Genomic DNA, 13,545 nt, shown 5'->3' with positions numbered 1-13,545 from the left:
TTTTTCCATAGTAGTACTGTTTTTCTTTCTCAGTTCAATATATTCTTGTTTTCAGTATCTTATCAATCTTTTTTCAACTTTTTTTTATGATATATATGCAAGAGTGTTTATAGATAGTAGAAGAAGATTCAAAAGTGCACCTTAGGATAAAAGAAAAAGAATTGCGATCTTACATTTAACAAGCTTCTTTTATGCATCATATTTGTCATCTAAAACGACCAATAAAGTATCCATGATTTTAGATAAGGCACATCAATCTCCAAATCAAGTTTGTCTTACACATAATCATGTTTTTCATGTATAATGTAATTCTAAATCTCGCAAAATCCTATTATTTTGGAAGTTATCAACCAATTGAAGTTTGGTTTTCTTAGATATCTATATGTACCCTTCTCTACACCCCCCACGCCTAAGGACACCAGCTCAACAGTTTATTTTCTCTTCAGTCCTCTTCTCTGTTTCTTGTTATGGATATTTCCTTTTGATAGTCTGCTGATCAATTCATGTTAGTAAAATGACTTTGTGTTAATAATGACTTTGTTTAAATGATACGTAGAGTGGTAGAAGAAGACTTGAATATCTAAGATAACCACTAATAAAGTATATCACTAATAGTTTTAAGTTTTACTGTTTTCTCTTAGACTTGTTATTTTTCTATAGTACTGTTTAAATTTAGAGTATAGGAGCACACAAGAAAACAATCATCTCTTTAGTTTAAGTTTTACGGCTTTCGTGTTTTCTTTTTCTGATGTTTTGGTACAGTTGGGTGCTCTTAGACTTGTTATTTTTCCATAGTAGTACACCTCCTTTTTCCCGAATGGACAGGCAGTTTTTCCAATTAAAGTGACATTAATCGAAATGAGATTATTTATTTAGTTTAGAGTCGCCACTTGGAATAATTTATGGTGTCCCAAGTCACCGGTTTATTCTAAATCCCAAATCTAAAAAATTGACTCTTATTTATGGTCTGCGAACACAAAAGACCGAGTAAGGAATTCTTTTAACTCGGGAGAAGGTGTGAGGCACTCCCGAGTTCCGTGATTTTAGCACGGTCGAGCAACTGTAAACATTGGCCTAATTGTCTAATTTAATACATATTAGAAATCTATTGTGCATTTTTAACTTCTAACCACTTTCAATTAATTTAATCGCCTTTTAATGCTTATGAAATTATTGCTGGAACAAGTTACGATGTCGTACACTTGTCGTTTTGGTACATATTGCAAACCGCGCCACATGAAACGCACCCGCGATTTACAACATGTTCATTTTTATTATTATTTGAAGTTGTGGTCGAGTTGCATGAAATGCACACTCGAATTGGGGTTTACGTCTCGTGAACATGCTACGGAAACCGTATTCATGGCCATGATAATTTATTAATCGCGCCTAAAGCGAACTATGATATTCAAAATTATTAATTGTCCTAAGATTTGAGGTTACATAAGGAAGTCTAGAATTATGGAATTACACCTACAGGAGTCAGCTAACTCTTTTAATTTAACAAAGTGCTATTGAAAAATATACAATCAACAGGGACTTAAGAGCATTTCGCATATCAAGCTAACACAAAAAATCTCCAAATATTCCAAGAAAATCACAAACAATGACATCAATATTTCGTACCTGAACTGACTACAAAGATCAACCGAACTAATTTAAGCACAACGAGACATGCTTCAAAATGTTGGAACGACTAAAGTGATTCAACAAGCACCCAAAGAACATACAGTGAGTGAGAGTCTAACAACTTAAAGCTGACAGGAACATGCCGAAACACTTATGAAAATTACAAGCAAGTCGTCACTGCTTTCATGATCCTTCCAATAACTATATGACCATGCCGAACTCGAATCGATCATATCAAACAAAAGCGTTTAGATCTGAAGTGATATATTAAAACACATAAACAAAGTCATGAATGGCACAGAAAAGCACACGGATCCAACCTTAGTTAATCCCTACACTCAAGATTCAAACACTCCCCAAAATCTGTTAGACCTATGGCCCTGACCATACTGAGATTAACACCACAATCAAGTTAAGGGAAAGAGTCAGAAAATGAACCTAAAATTGAGCTTTCGATTAAACTTCGACCGTGAATATACAATGAGAAGCCCGACAACAAAATTGAAATCGAACTGAAAAGGCAACAGGGGATGGAAATTGACACCTTGAGCATCGACGAACTCAACGACTTCTCAATCGAACTCCATTTTTCAACCAAAATCCAGATTGAAAAGAAGAGACGGAATATATATATTTTCGAATTTTTAGACAGTACTCAAAATAAAATAGAAGGAAAGAACACTGAACATATTTCTCTTTTTTTGTATTTTTCTTGTTCTTGAACTAAACCAAAAAATCAAAATGAAGATCAACAATTGAGAAGAAGAAGAACGTTTTTTAGAACCCTAGCTTTCCTTTCCAATTTTTCTCTCCAAAAATTTTTGTTCTCCCAAAAGAAATCTATCCGAAATTCCCCAAAAATCTCCCTCTGAAACAAAAACGACCTCCAATATATAGAAGCCCTGCTTTCCTTCCAAATTCGAAAATCCTCAACTCTTTGTGTGGACGAAATTTGGGATAAATGGAGGGCATGGATTGATTGTCAATCAATCTATGGCTCCCATTAATCTAAAAATCGCCTCAAAGAGAATCTAGACGCGCAAAATTCGAAAGAAATAATTTCGTTGTCAGAGTTAGTTATGCTTTGTGGCAAGAGGAGAGAGGAGGGAGCACGTGAGGCGAGTGGGTTGATTTTTCCGGAGGGTTTGGGGGTCGTTTGGCAGAAGGTGGAGGAGGGGAGGGGGCGCCGTTTGGTTAGGATAGAGATAAGGTTAGGGTTTTCTAATATTAGGTTTATACATTTAGGTGAGGGTGAATAATAACCATTGGATGAGATGGGGGTGAAAGGTTGAGATTGAATGGGGAGATAGGGGCGGGGCGGTCCGATTTGGGGTAATGTTTTTGGACCATTGAAATTGTGTTTTGGCCCAGACCCTAAAAATAAACTTAATTCCTTTTGTTTCTTTTTTTATTTCTTTTTCCTTGTTTTAAATATCGTACTCACATTAATCAAAAACCTAAGTTAAGTTCTAAAAACATATAATTTGTAGAATTGAATTAATTATCTATTTCTAACATTAAAATAATTAATTAACCTAAAACTAATGAAAGGAAAATACTAATTTTAAAACTAAAAGCTAAATATGCAAAAATGACCATTTTGTGATTTTTGTTTAATAATACAATTAACTCATGTAATTATATCCTAATATGTAATTAAATCTAAGATGCTATGCAATGAATATTTTATATATTTTGGTATTTTCATAATATTAAATATGCAACTAAATGCAAACAAAATGAACCAGAAAATTCTAAAATTCTATAAAACAAAAATAATTTAGAAAGATCTATTTTTGAACTTTGTAGGAGTAATTTTAGTCGGGCAAAAATTACGTGCTCACAGTTGTCCTTCTTTGCTCGAAAATACGAAGAGTTTTTGGGCAAAGATAAAGTGAGCAAATACGAGCAAATTTGCCCGTTTGGATACTCCATGGAAAGCGTTTTGAAAGAGTTTGACCGAACCTTGCTTCGTAGGTTGCCTACATATCCTTGGCTATAAAGGAATCAAGTCAGTGTAGTTCTGAAGAATGATGGAAGGACGAGTTGGAGAGTCAAGTGAGGTACCGTTCGAGGCTCCGGTCCGTGGTCCTGTTATTACATCAAAATCAAAATGGAAAGAAAACTGAGCAAGTCTATCAGCTATGAGTTACAATATTCCTATCTATAGGTCTTCAGAAACTTGATCTTTAATCTTCTACAATTCTGTTGTGCATCTTGAACTATCGACTCGCATTCTTGAGTGGACTCCTACTACCTCTGACTTGAACTTGAAATAAATTCCCTCATTCTCCACGTGGGCGCCTGATGCTGACTTACAACTTGAAATAAATTCCCTCATTCTCTAGGTGGGCGCCTGTTGACTTAACACTTGAAATGAATTCCCTCATTTTCTAGGTGAGTGCCAGATATTGACTTAAAACTTGAAATGAATTCCCTCATTTTTCAGGTGGGCGCCTGCTGTCTTAAAACTGAAATAAATTTCCTCATTCTCCAGGTGGATGCCTGCGCTGACTTAAAACTGAAATAAATTCCCTCATTCTCCAGGTGGGCACCTACGCTGACTTAAAACTGAAATGAATTCTCTCGTTCTTCAGGTGGGTGCCTGATGCTGACTTAAAACTTAAAATGAAATCCCTCATTTTTCAGGTGGGTGCCTTATGTTGACTTAAAACTTGAAATGAATTTCTTCGTTTTCCAGGTGGGCGCCTACTGACTTGAAACTTGAAATAAATTCCATCATTCTCCGGGTGAGTGCATGTGCTGACTTATAACTGAAATGAATTCCCTCATTCTCCAGGTGGGCGCCTGCGCTGACTTAAAACTGAAATGAATTCCCTCGTTCTCCAAGTGGGCACCTTCGCTGACTTAAAACTTGAATTGAATTCCCTCGTTTTCTAGGTGGGTGCCTGATGTTGACTTAACACTTGAAATGAATTTCCTCATTCTCCAGGTGGGCGCCTGATGCTGACTTAAAACCTGAAATGAATTCCCTCGTTTTCCAAATGGGCGCCTGCTGACTTAAAACTTGAAATAAATTCCCTCATTCTCCAGGTGGGAGCCTGTGCTGACTTAAAACTGAAATGAATTCCCTCATTCTCCGGGTGGGCGCCTGCGCTGACTTAAAACTGAAATGAATTCTCTCATTCTCCAGGTGGGCGCCTGCGCTGACTTAAAACTTGAATTGAATTCCCTCATTTTCTAGGTGGGTGCGTGATGTTGACTTAACACTTCAAATGAATTCCCTCATTCTCCAGGTGGGCGCCTGATGCTGACTTAAAACCTGAAATGAATTCCCTCGTTTTCCAGGTGGGCGTCTGATGCTGACTTAAAACCTAAAATGAATTCCCTCATTTTCCAGATGGGTGCCTGATGTTGACTTAAAACTGAAATGAATTCCCTCATTTTCCAGGTGGGCGCCTGCGCTGACTTAAAACTAAAATGAATTCCCTCATTCTCCAGGTGGACGTCTGCTATCAACTTGAACTTAAAATAAATTCCCTCATTCTCCAGGTGGGCGCCTGCGATCACAACCACACGGACAAACAGAGAAAATTTTCTGCCCAGGTTTGTACCAGGAACATTCATTGAGTGTTAGTTGAATTCCAGTATCCAGGAGGGTCCTAAAAATTTAATACTAGATCCCATTATCCAGAAGGGTCCTGAAAACTTGAAATTAAATCACATTAACCAGTAGGGTCCTGAAAATCTAAAACTGAATTTACCTGGAACATGCTTTCCTCATGGAGTATCCCTACACAGCAAACAAAATTTCTTGCCCCTATTTCACTCAAAGAAAATTTTGTTAGTTTAAAAATATGGTGGTTAGTTTGTGGCATCCTTGCCGAAGGTATCTGCTTCTGCCGCTACCACGCTTCATTCTGATTAGCTGCTTCGGCTAACAAAGAATTGTTTGACGTTTTGATCCAACCTCGACCACAGAAACCCTCTGAATCTGAATCCCTTACACTCAACTTGTTATATGGCCTCTTTATTCAGACAATTGTTTAACCTCTGCATTTCCTTGAATTTCCGAATCACCATGTCACCCGAACTTCAGTTATCACCTTATTGTTCATTCTGAATCATGTTACTTGTGATGTGCTTTGGCCAAACTTTGCCTTGTGCAATTAGAAGCTGGTAATAGGCTTTGAAGTCCTTTCTTGCTTGCTTAACAAAGACTCACTTGACAGAGACTTAGAATAATAGACCCAAAAGAAATGAAGCGAAGTGACTTCGTGAATTAGGAATAAAGACGAAAATTTTGAACAAAGATGACTATTTGGAAAAGAGTGAAGAAGAGACTTATCTGAGTGAAGCAGCTGGCTCCAATGATCATGCCATGCATTTCGGATTGATCAGCCTAATCCATCCAACCAATCATATTTCAGCTCATGCCACGTCTCCATACCTCAAAATTGGGATTTCCATAATCCAATTCCTTTGTAAAATCACGAACCTCATTCGGCTCGTGGTGCCCCGAAGGATTTTCACCAGCAAACCTCTCTCATTTGTTCATCTCTCAACTTACCATCGCCTTACGGTGCCCGTGAGGGTTTTCTCCACTAAGACTCTCTCATTTTAAATTTTTCTGAACTCACCATCGCCTTATGGTGCCCGTGAGGGTTTTCACCGATAAGACTCTCTCATTTTATCCATTTTCTTTGTGCCCATGAACAAAGGTGCTACCCATGATGTAAATCATACCTTCATCTCACTTGACTTGGCATCCTCAAAGTTGATCAGAAGATTTTTCTTTGGACTGTAGTGTAGGTTTTGGACAGGGTTAGAAAGAAAGGGTGGCATGAAGGCTCAAAATAATTTAAGATAAAGGGGTTCAAAATTACAACTTTTGGAATCAGATCTTTTTACAAAACTAAAACTTCTACCGCAGTTTCTTCGAATCTGGGAATTTAGATTTTATTTTGATGGGACCGAACCGTGTAAGGCTGCCTACGTATCCTTAAAAGGAATCAAGTCGAACGTAGTTCAAACTAGTAAACGTTGTTTTGTTTTTGTTACTTTGCTTTTATTTTTATTTTTCTCCTTTCTTTTTCTCTTTTATTTCTTTTGCTTTTCTCTTTTTCTTTTTTTTTTCTTTTCATTTTTTTTTGTTTTGTCTTTTCTTTTTCTTTTCTATTTCCAGATCTACTTCTAATTCCAAAAGAGGGGTATGAAAGAAAATAAATAAGGCTAAAAAAAAGGGTAACAAATGATAAAAGTGTTTGGGATAGCAGAATAAAATGCCTTCGTCATTCTAACTTTGAACATGCCTAGTACAAAATGCGATTGAAGATAAGCAAAGAAATCATACATAATATCTATTGACTGCATCAGAATTGATAGCCATATCCACACATTTACCTTCTATGTCTGTTAAATACAAAGCACCATTGGGAAACACCTTTGTCACAATGAACGGCCCCTGCCAGTTTGGGGCGAACTTGCCTTTAGCTTCAGCCTGATGTGGAAGGATGCGTTTCAATACCAACTGGCCCACTTCAAATTTCTATGGACGCACCTTCTTGTTGTATGCTCTTGCCATTCTCTTCTGATACAATTAACCATGACATACTGCTGCCAATCTTTTTTTATCAATCAAACTCAATTGCTCTAGCCGGATTTTGACCCACTCATCATCATCAATTTCAACTTCAGCCACGATCCGAAGGGATGGAATCTCAACTTCCGCAGGTATAACTGCCTCAGTTTCATATACCAACAAATAAGGAGTCTCACCTACTGAGGTGCGAACAGTAGTGCGATAACCAAGTAAAGCAAAAGGTAACTTTTCATGCCATTTCTTGGAACCTTGCACCATCTTACGAAGTATCTTCTTTATGTTCTTGTCAGTAGCCTCAACAGCTCTGTTTGCCTTAGGACAATACGGAGTGGAGTTTCGATGCATAATCTTGAATTGTTGGCATACCTTTTTCATCAAATGACTATTGAGGTTAGCAGCATTGTTTGTGATGATTATCTTGGGAATTCTGAACCGGCAAATGATATTTGAATGAACAAAATCTACCACCGCCTTCTTGGTCACGGACTTGAAAGTTACAGCTTCGACCCACTTGGTAAAGTAATCAATGGACACCAGAATAAACCTATGCCCGTTTGACACTGCCGTCTCAATTAGTCCAATGACATCCATGCCCCAAGCAACAAAGGGCCAAGGTGCACACATTGTGTGCAACTCAGATGGCGGGGAATAAATCAAATCACCGTGCACCTGGCATTGATGACATTTGCGAACATAACTGATGCAATCTCGTTCCATGGTGTGCCAATAATAACCTGCTCAAAGAATCTTCTTTGCCAAGACATACCCACTCATATGTGGCCCGTAAACCCCGGAATGCACTTCGGCCATGATAGTCGAAGCTTGTTTAGCATCTATGCACCTTAGTAATCCTAGATCTGGAGTTCTCTTGTACAATATTCCCCCACTTAAGAAAAATCCACTAGCCAGATGTCGAATGGTTCTCTTTTGATCACTTGTAGCATGTACTAGATATACTCCCCGACGTGATGTACTCCTTGACATCATGGAACCAAGGCTCACCATCAGGTTCCTCCTCAACCACATTGCAATAGGCATGCTGATCACGGATTTGGATATGCAGAGGGTCGACATAAGTCTTATCTGAATGGTGTAACATTGACGCCAGAGTAGCCAAGGCATCGGTAATCTCATTATGAATCCTGGGAATATGCCTGAATTCTACCGACCTGAACCGTTTACAAAGATCATGCAGACATTGTCGATATGGTATGAACTTCAAATCCCGAGTCTCCCATTCTCCCTGAATCTGATGAACCAACAAATCTGAATCTCCTAAAACCAATATTTCTTGAACTCCCATGTCTATAGCTAGTCTCAAACCCAGAATGCATGCCTCGTACTCAGCCATGTTGTTGGTACAATAAAATTGAAGCTGAACTCCCATGTCTATAGCTAGTCTCAAACCCAGAATGCATGCCTCGTACTCAGCCATGTTGTTGGTACAATAAAATTGAAGCTGAGTTATTACGGGGTAGTGATGCCTTGTTTCAGAAATGAGTACAGCCCCTATTCTGACGCCTTTCATATTAGCAGCTCCATCAAAGAAGAATTTCCAACCGGGCTTTTTATCATGATCAGCCTCGTCAACATACATCACTTCTTCATCGGGAAACTAATTCTTCAGTGGCTCATATTCTTCATCCATCGGATTCTCGGCCAAGTGGTCGGCCAAGGCTTGGGCTTTTATCGCGGTCCAAGTCACATAGATGATGTCAAACTCGGTGAGTAAAATCTGCCACTTTGCAAGTCTTCCTGTGGGCATAGGCTTCTAAAAGATATACTTTAGAGGATCCATACGAGAAATGAGGTAAGTAGTGTAAGACGATAGATAATGCTTCAACTTTTGTGCCACCCAAGTCAGAGCGCAACATGTCCTCTCAAGAAGAGTATACTTAGCCTCATAAGGAGTGAACTTCTTACTTAAATAATAAATGGCTTGCTCTTTCTTGCCTGTGATGTCATGTTGAACCAACACACAACCAAAAGAATTATCCAGGAATAAACCTGATGATGTAGTTTAACCTCCCGAGCAGGCTCATCACCTCAGTTTTATTCTTTGGCGGTGGTAATTCTTGGATGGCTTTGATCTTTGATGGGTCCAACTCAATACCGCGTTGACTAACTATGAATCCTAGCAGTTTCCCAGAATGGACACCAAATGCACATTTCACTTGTTGGCAATTTATGAACTACCAGATCAGTGCTCAAACCCGGTATGTCGTCATACGACCATGCAAAAACATCTTTATATTCAAACAGTGCTTTGATTATTTCTTCCTTGATTTGCGGTTCCAGACGCACACTTATCTTGGTTTCCCTGATATTATCTTGATCTCCTAAACTGATTGCTTCAGTTTCATTCTTATTAGGCTTGGGTTTTTCTTCAAAGTGATTTAGTTCTCTACTGATTTCCTGAAATGCTGCTTCTTCATCATATTCTGTTTCATCATCACACTCTACTTCTTGGATTGTTATTTCAGAATTAAATTGGCTTTTAAGATTTGGCTGAAAATTCCTCATGCATGTCATGTCATTGAAACCAGCATAAAAAGAACTGTACAGAAAAAAGAAACAAAAACAAAAATGAAACGCTATCAGGAATAATAGAAAATGAGAAATTGTATTTTATTAAAAATAAAAGGATAGAAGGGTTTGTACATCAAAACAAGCAAAAACAAAAATCTGGATTACAACCCTAAAATAACCTAGATGACAGAAAGGAAAATAAAGCAAACTACCAAAACTCCTTACGGATGGGGAGAGGAGTAGCTTTCCAATTGCTAAGCTTCACATTTGGCCCAACAAGCTGCACATCGGCATTACTGGAACCTTACCCGATTAACCTCATCAAATAGACTCTGGAACCTCTTGATCAGCTCTTCATCAAAGTCGACCACAGGTTTTGGGACCGCTGATATTGGGAGTTTTGCGACCCCTGACTTGAAAAAAGACTTGGAGATGTGTGGAACAGGCTTAGGAAGTGACCATGCCTTCCTTTTCAAACTTTTATCCCTTTTCACGTCCTTCCCTGTGAATGTGAATCCCAAAGTAAATGTACGGAAACTTTCACGTGGACACATCGGATGCACAATACCCTGCAGAGATGAACCCAAACCTTTTCCCAACACAAAACTATTCTTCAACATTTCATTTACTACCATGACGGACGCGGAGGGTAGCTTCGGACCTGGAATGCATTCTCCCTCAGGAATCTTCTCGACAGACACTGTGTCGAACGTTTGGTAAACCCAAAGCCCTTTATCATCATCAACTTCAATAAATGGAACAGTCGTGTCATTGTAAGCAGATAAGTTCTCATCATCGTGCACAACTATTTCCTGCATGTCCCATTCGAACTTTACCATTTGGTGCAGAGAATACGGGATTGCCTTGGCAGCATGTATCCATGGCCTTCCCAACAACAAGTTGTAGGAGACAACCACATCTAGCACTTGGAACTCCATAGTGAACTCAACTGGCCCTATTGACAATTCGAGCATTATATCACCGACAAAATCTTTCCCTCCTCCGTCAAAACTTCGAACACATACATTGTTCATGTGGATCCTTTCAGTGCCAATCTTCAACTTTTGCAAAGTGGACAGAGGGCAAATATTTGCACTAGAACCGTTATCAACCAGTACTCTTGAGACAACAGAATCCTCGCACTTCACTGTGAGATAAAGAGCTCGGTTGTGTTCTGTACCCTCCATAGGAAGTTCATCATCTGAGAAAGTGATTCTATTTTCTTCGAAAATCTTGTTAGCAATCTTTTCCAAGTGGTTCACCGTGATCTTATCAGGAACATGGACCTCATTCAAAATCTTCATCACGGCTTTGCGGTGTTCATCGAAATGCATTAGCAAAGACAAAAGAGAGATCTGAGATGGTGTTTTCCTTAACTGCTCTACAATGGAATAGTCTTGCATTTTCATCTTTTTTAGGAACTCTTCAGCCTCTTCTTCGGTGACCGGCTTCTTTATTGGGATGTGGCCATCCTTGAATGGCTTGTCTTTCCTCAGTTCCCCTGGGGTAAAACATCTCCAAGAACGAGTCAGCCCTCCGGTTTCATTGACTTCTTCCTCTACTACTTTCCCTTTATATGTTACTATCACCTGTTTGTAATTCCACGGGACGGCCTTTGTGTCAACCATTGGTAACTGGGTCACTGGATTAATAATAATGGGGGTAATACGAGCCCCTTCCACGATTATGACAGGCTTTCCCGGGACCCCTGGCATGACCACTTTTTGCTTTTCTTGGTTCGCTTCAACATCAATCGGAGGCCCTTGCACAACCAACACATATGGCTTCACGTTTAGCATGCTTAGCTTCTCCGACACCCCTTCAACTATCAAGGGCATTGCTTTTGCAGAATCTGGAGCTTTAACTGGATTACTTTCACTAGCCCAGATCATCATGACAGACTTGGAAGAATTCTTGGGCTCCCCATCCTTATGAACTATCTCAATCATATGTGTCTCTACATGGGCCGGCAAAGGATTTTGGTTGATGTTTGGCGCCGCCGGGCTCTGGACCACAATTTGATTCGTATCAATAAGCTCTTGGATCGCCCTCTTCAAATGCCAACACTTCTCTGTGTCGTGCCCTGGGGCATCAGAACAATATGCGTATCTGAGGGAATAATCAAGGTTCCTTGGAGGTGGATTTGGTGTCTTTGGCTCAATCGGCCTCAAAACATCCAACTGCCTCAACCTTTGAAACAAACTGGTATACGACTCTCCAAGAAGGGTGAAGGTTTCTTTCCGCTGCTGCCTCTCTTTTCTATAATCCGTCCTTGGTTGAAATCTTGGACCAGTAAGGTTTCGGTATGGTTGTGGGGTGGATCAGGATTTTATGGAGTTGGAGCACGCCATTGCGGGTAAGGAGGGGGTTGTGCATATGATTGTGCGTGGTGAACATGGTTTTGGGGTGGCCTGACTGAATATTGAGGGTCTTGTAGTGGGAAATAATGTTGGGATGGATTGTATGGAGCTTGGGTGTAGGCTTGAGGTTGGGGTCAAGGTTGGGTGTACTGGTGAGGTGAACCCCTTGGGCCATTCCATGATCCAGAGACAAAAATAACGACATCGTCTTTCTTCTTTTTGCCTAACAGGCTTCCGGTGCCACTTTGAATTGCATGTGTGGTTTCTTTTATGGCGGAGTAGCTCATGATCTTTCTTGACTTGAGTCCCTCGTCCACCATTCCTCCCATCTTTACCACATAGTTGAAGGACTAACCTATGGCTGAGATCAAATGTCCAAAGTAAGTAGGCTCTAGGGCTTGAAGAAAGTACTCGACCATCTCATCTTCTTCCATTGGAGGATTGACCCGTGCAGCTTGTTCTCTCCATCTGAAACCATATTCCTTAAAGCTCTCACTGGACTTCTTCTCTACCTTGGTCAAATATAGGCAATCCGGGACAATATCTGTATTGTACTGAAAGTGCCGAGCGAAGGCCTGAGCCAAGTCGTCCCATGTGTACCACCTGCTGGCGTCTTGGCGGGTATACCATTCCAAAGCCGCCCCACTCAGACTCTGACTGAAATACTCCATTAATAATTTGTATTTCCCATCAACGCCTCTCATCTTGCTACAAAAGCCTCTCAAATGGGCCACGAGATCTCCATGTCCCTCGTACATGTCAAACTTGGGCATCTTGAACCCAGCTGGCAGTTGGACATCAGGGAATAGGCATAAATCCTTGTAAGCCACACATACTTGGCTTCTTATCCCTTGCATGTTTTTCAAAGATTGCTCTAAACTCTTCACTTACCTGAATATCTCATCCTGCTCCACGTTTCGGGATGGTTTCTCAGTTTCAACTGGAGGTTCAAAGTGATGGGTGTAGGAATAGGGATCCGTGATTTTGAAAGTTGGTTCTGGAACATAATATTAGATATCTGGAGCTTGAAACGCAGGTTCACTAGAAGATCGGTGGAGGGTAGCTCGCGGAGGGGCTACGAAAACATGAGCAGATGTCGAAGCAGGGTATGCAGTTGTTTTGGCTGGTGGAGCATGGAAAGTTTGGGACGAGGTGTCGGGGTAGTGGTGGAAAGGGGTAAAACCCGGTGCATGCTGAGGGGAAAGATCAACGGTAGTGGGATTCTAGGCTTGTGCCAGTGGTGGGATGAAAGCGGGATTTTCTATGTAGTTAGCGAGGAATGAATGTGGAGGATGCCCCATGATCCAGGCTTGATACATTTCTGCCATTTGATGCTTCAACCTGTGGAACTCCTCTTTCAATTCAGACTCCTATTCTACAATCTCCAACGGCGGGTCAACAACACCCGTGTCCGACTCTTTGCTAGTCATGACTGTCTTGCGCTTTGATCTGGTGTTATAGGGG

At 40.2% G+C, this 13,545-nt stretch overlaps 2 protein-coding genes across 2 annotated transcripts; both read right to left on the bottom strand.

The window, feature by feature from the left end:
• Nucleotides 1–8,123: 8,123 nt before the first annotated feature.
• LOC138910179 (uncharacterized) lies at nucleotides 8,124–8,789 on the bottom strand. The gene has a single exon (XM_070201401.1). It carries the CDS (start codon nucleotides 8,787–8,789, stop codon nucleotides 8,124–8,126), a length of 666 nt encoding a protein of 221 aa, XP_070057502.1.
• A 3,642-nt stretch (nucleotides 8,790–12,431) lies between these two features.
• LOC138910178 (uncharacterized) lies at nucleotides 12,432–12,938 on the bottom strand. The gene has a single exon (XM_070201400.1). The coding sequence runs from the start codon at nucleotides 12,936–12,938 to the stop codon at nucleotides 12,432–12,434; it is 507 nt and encodes a 168-aa protein (XP_070057501.1).
• Nucleotides 12,939–13,545: the final 607 nt, after the last annotated feature.

This window comes from Nicotiana tomentosiformis, chromosome 4 (genome assembly GCF_000390325.3).
Source record: "Nicotiana tomentosiformis chromosome 4, ASM39032v3, whole genome shotgun sequence".
NCBI classification, from domain to species: Eukaryota; Viridiplantae; Streptophyta; class Magnoliopsida; order Solanales; family Solanaceae; genus Nicotiana; species Nicotiana tomentosiformis.
The sequence above is the reverse complement of the archived record's forward strand: the minus strand, read 5'-3'. Positions and strand labels throughout refer to the sequence as shown.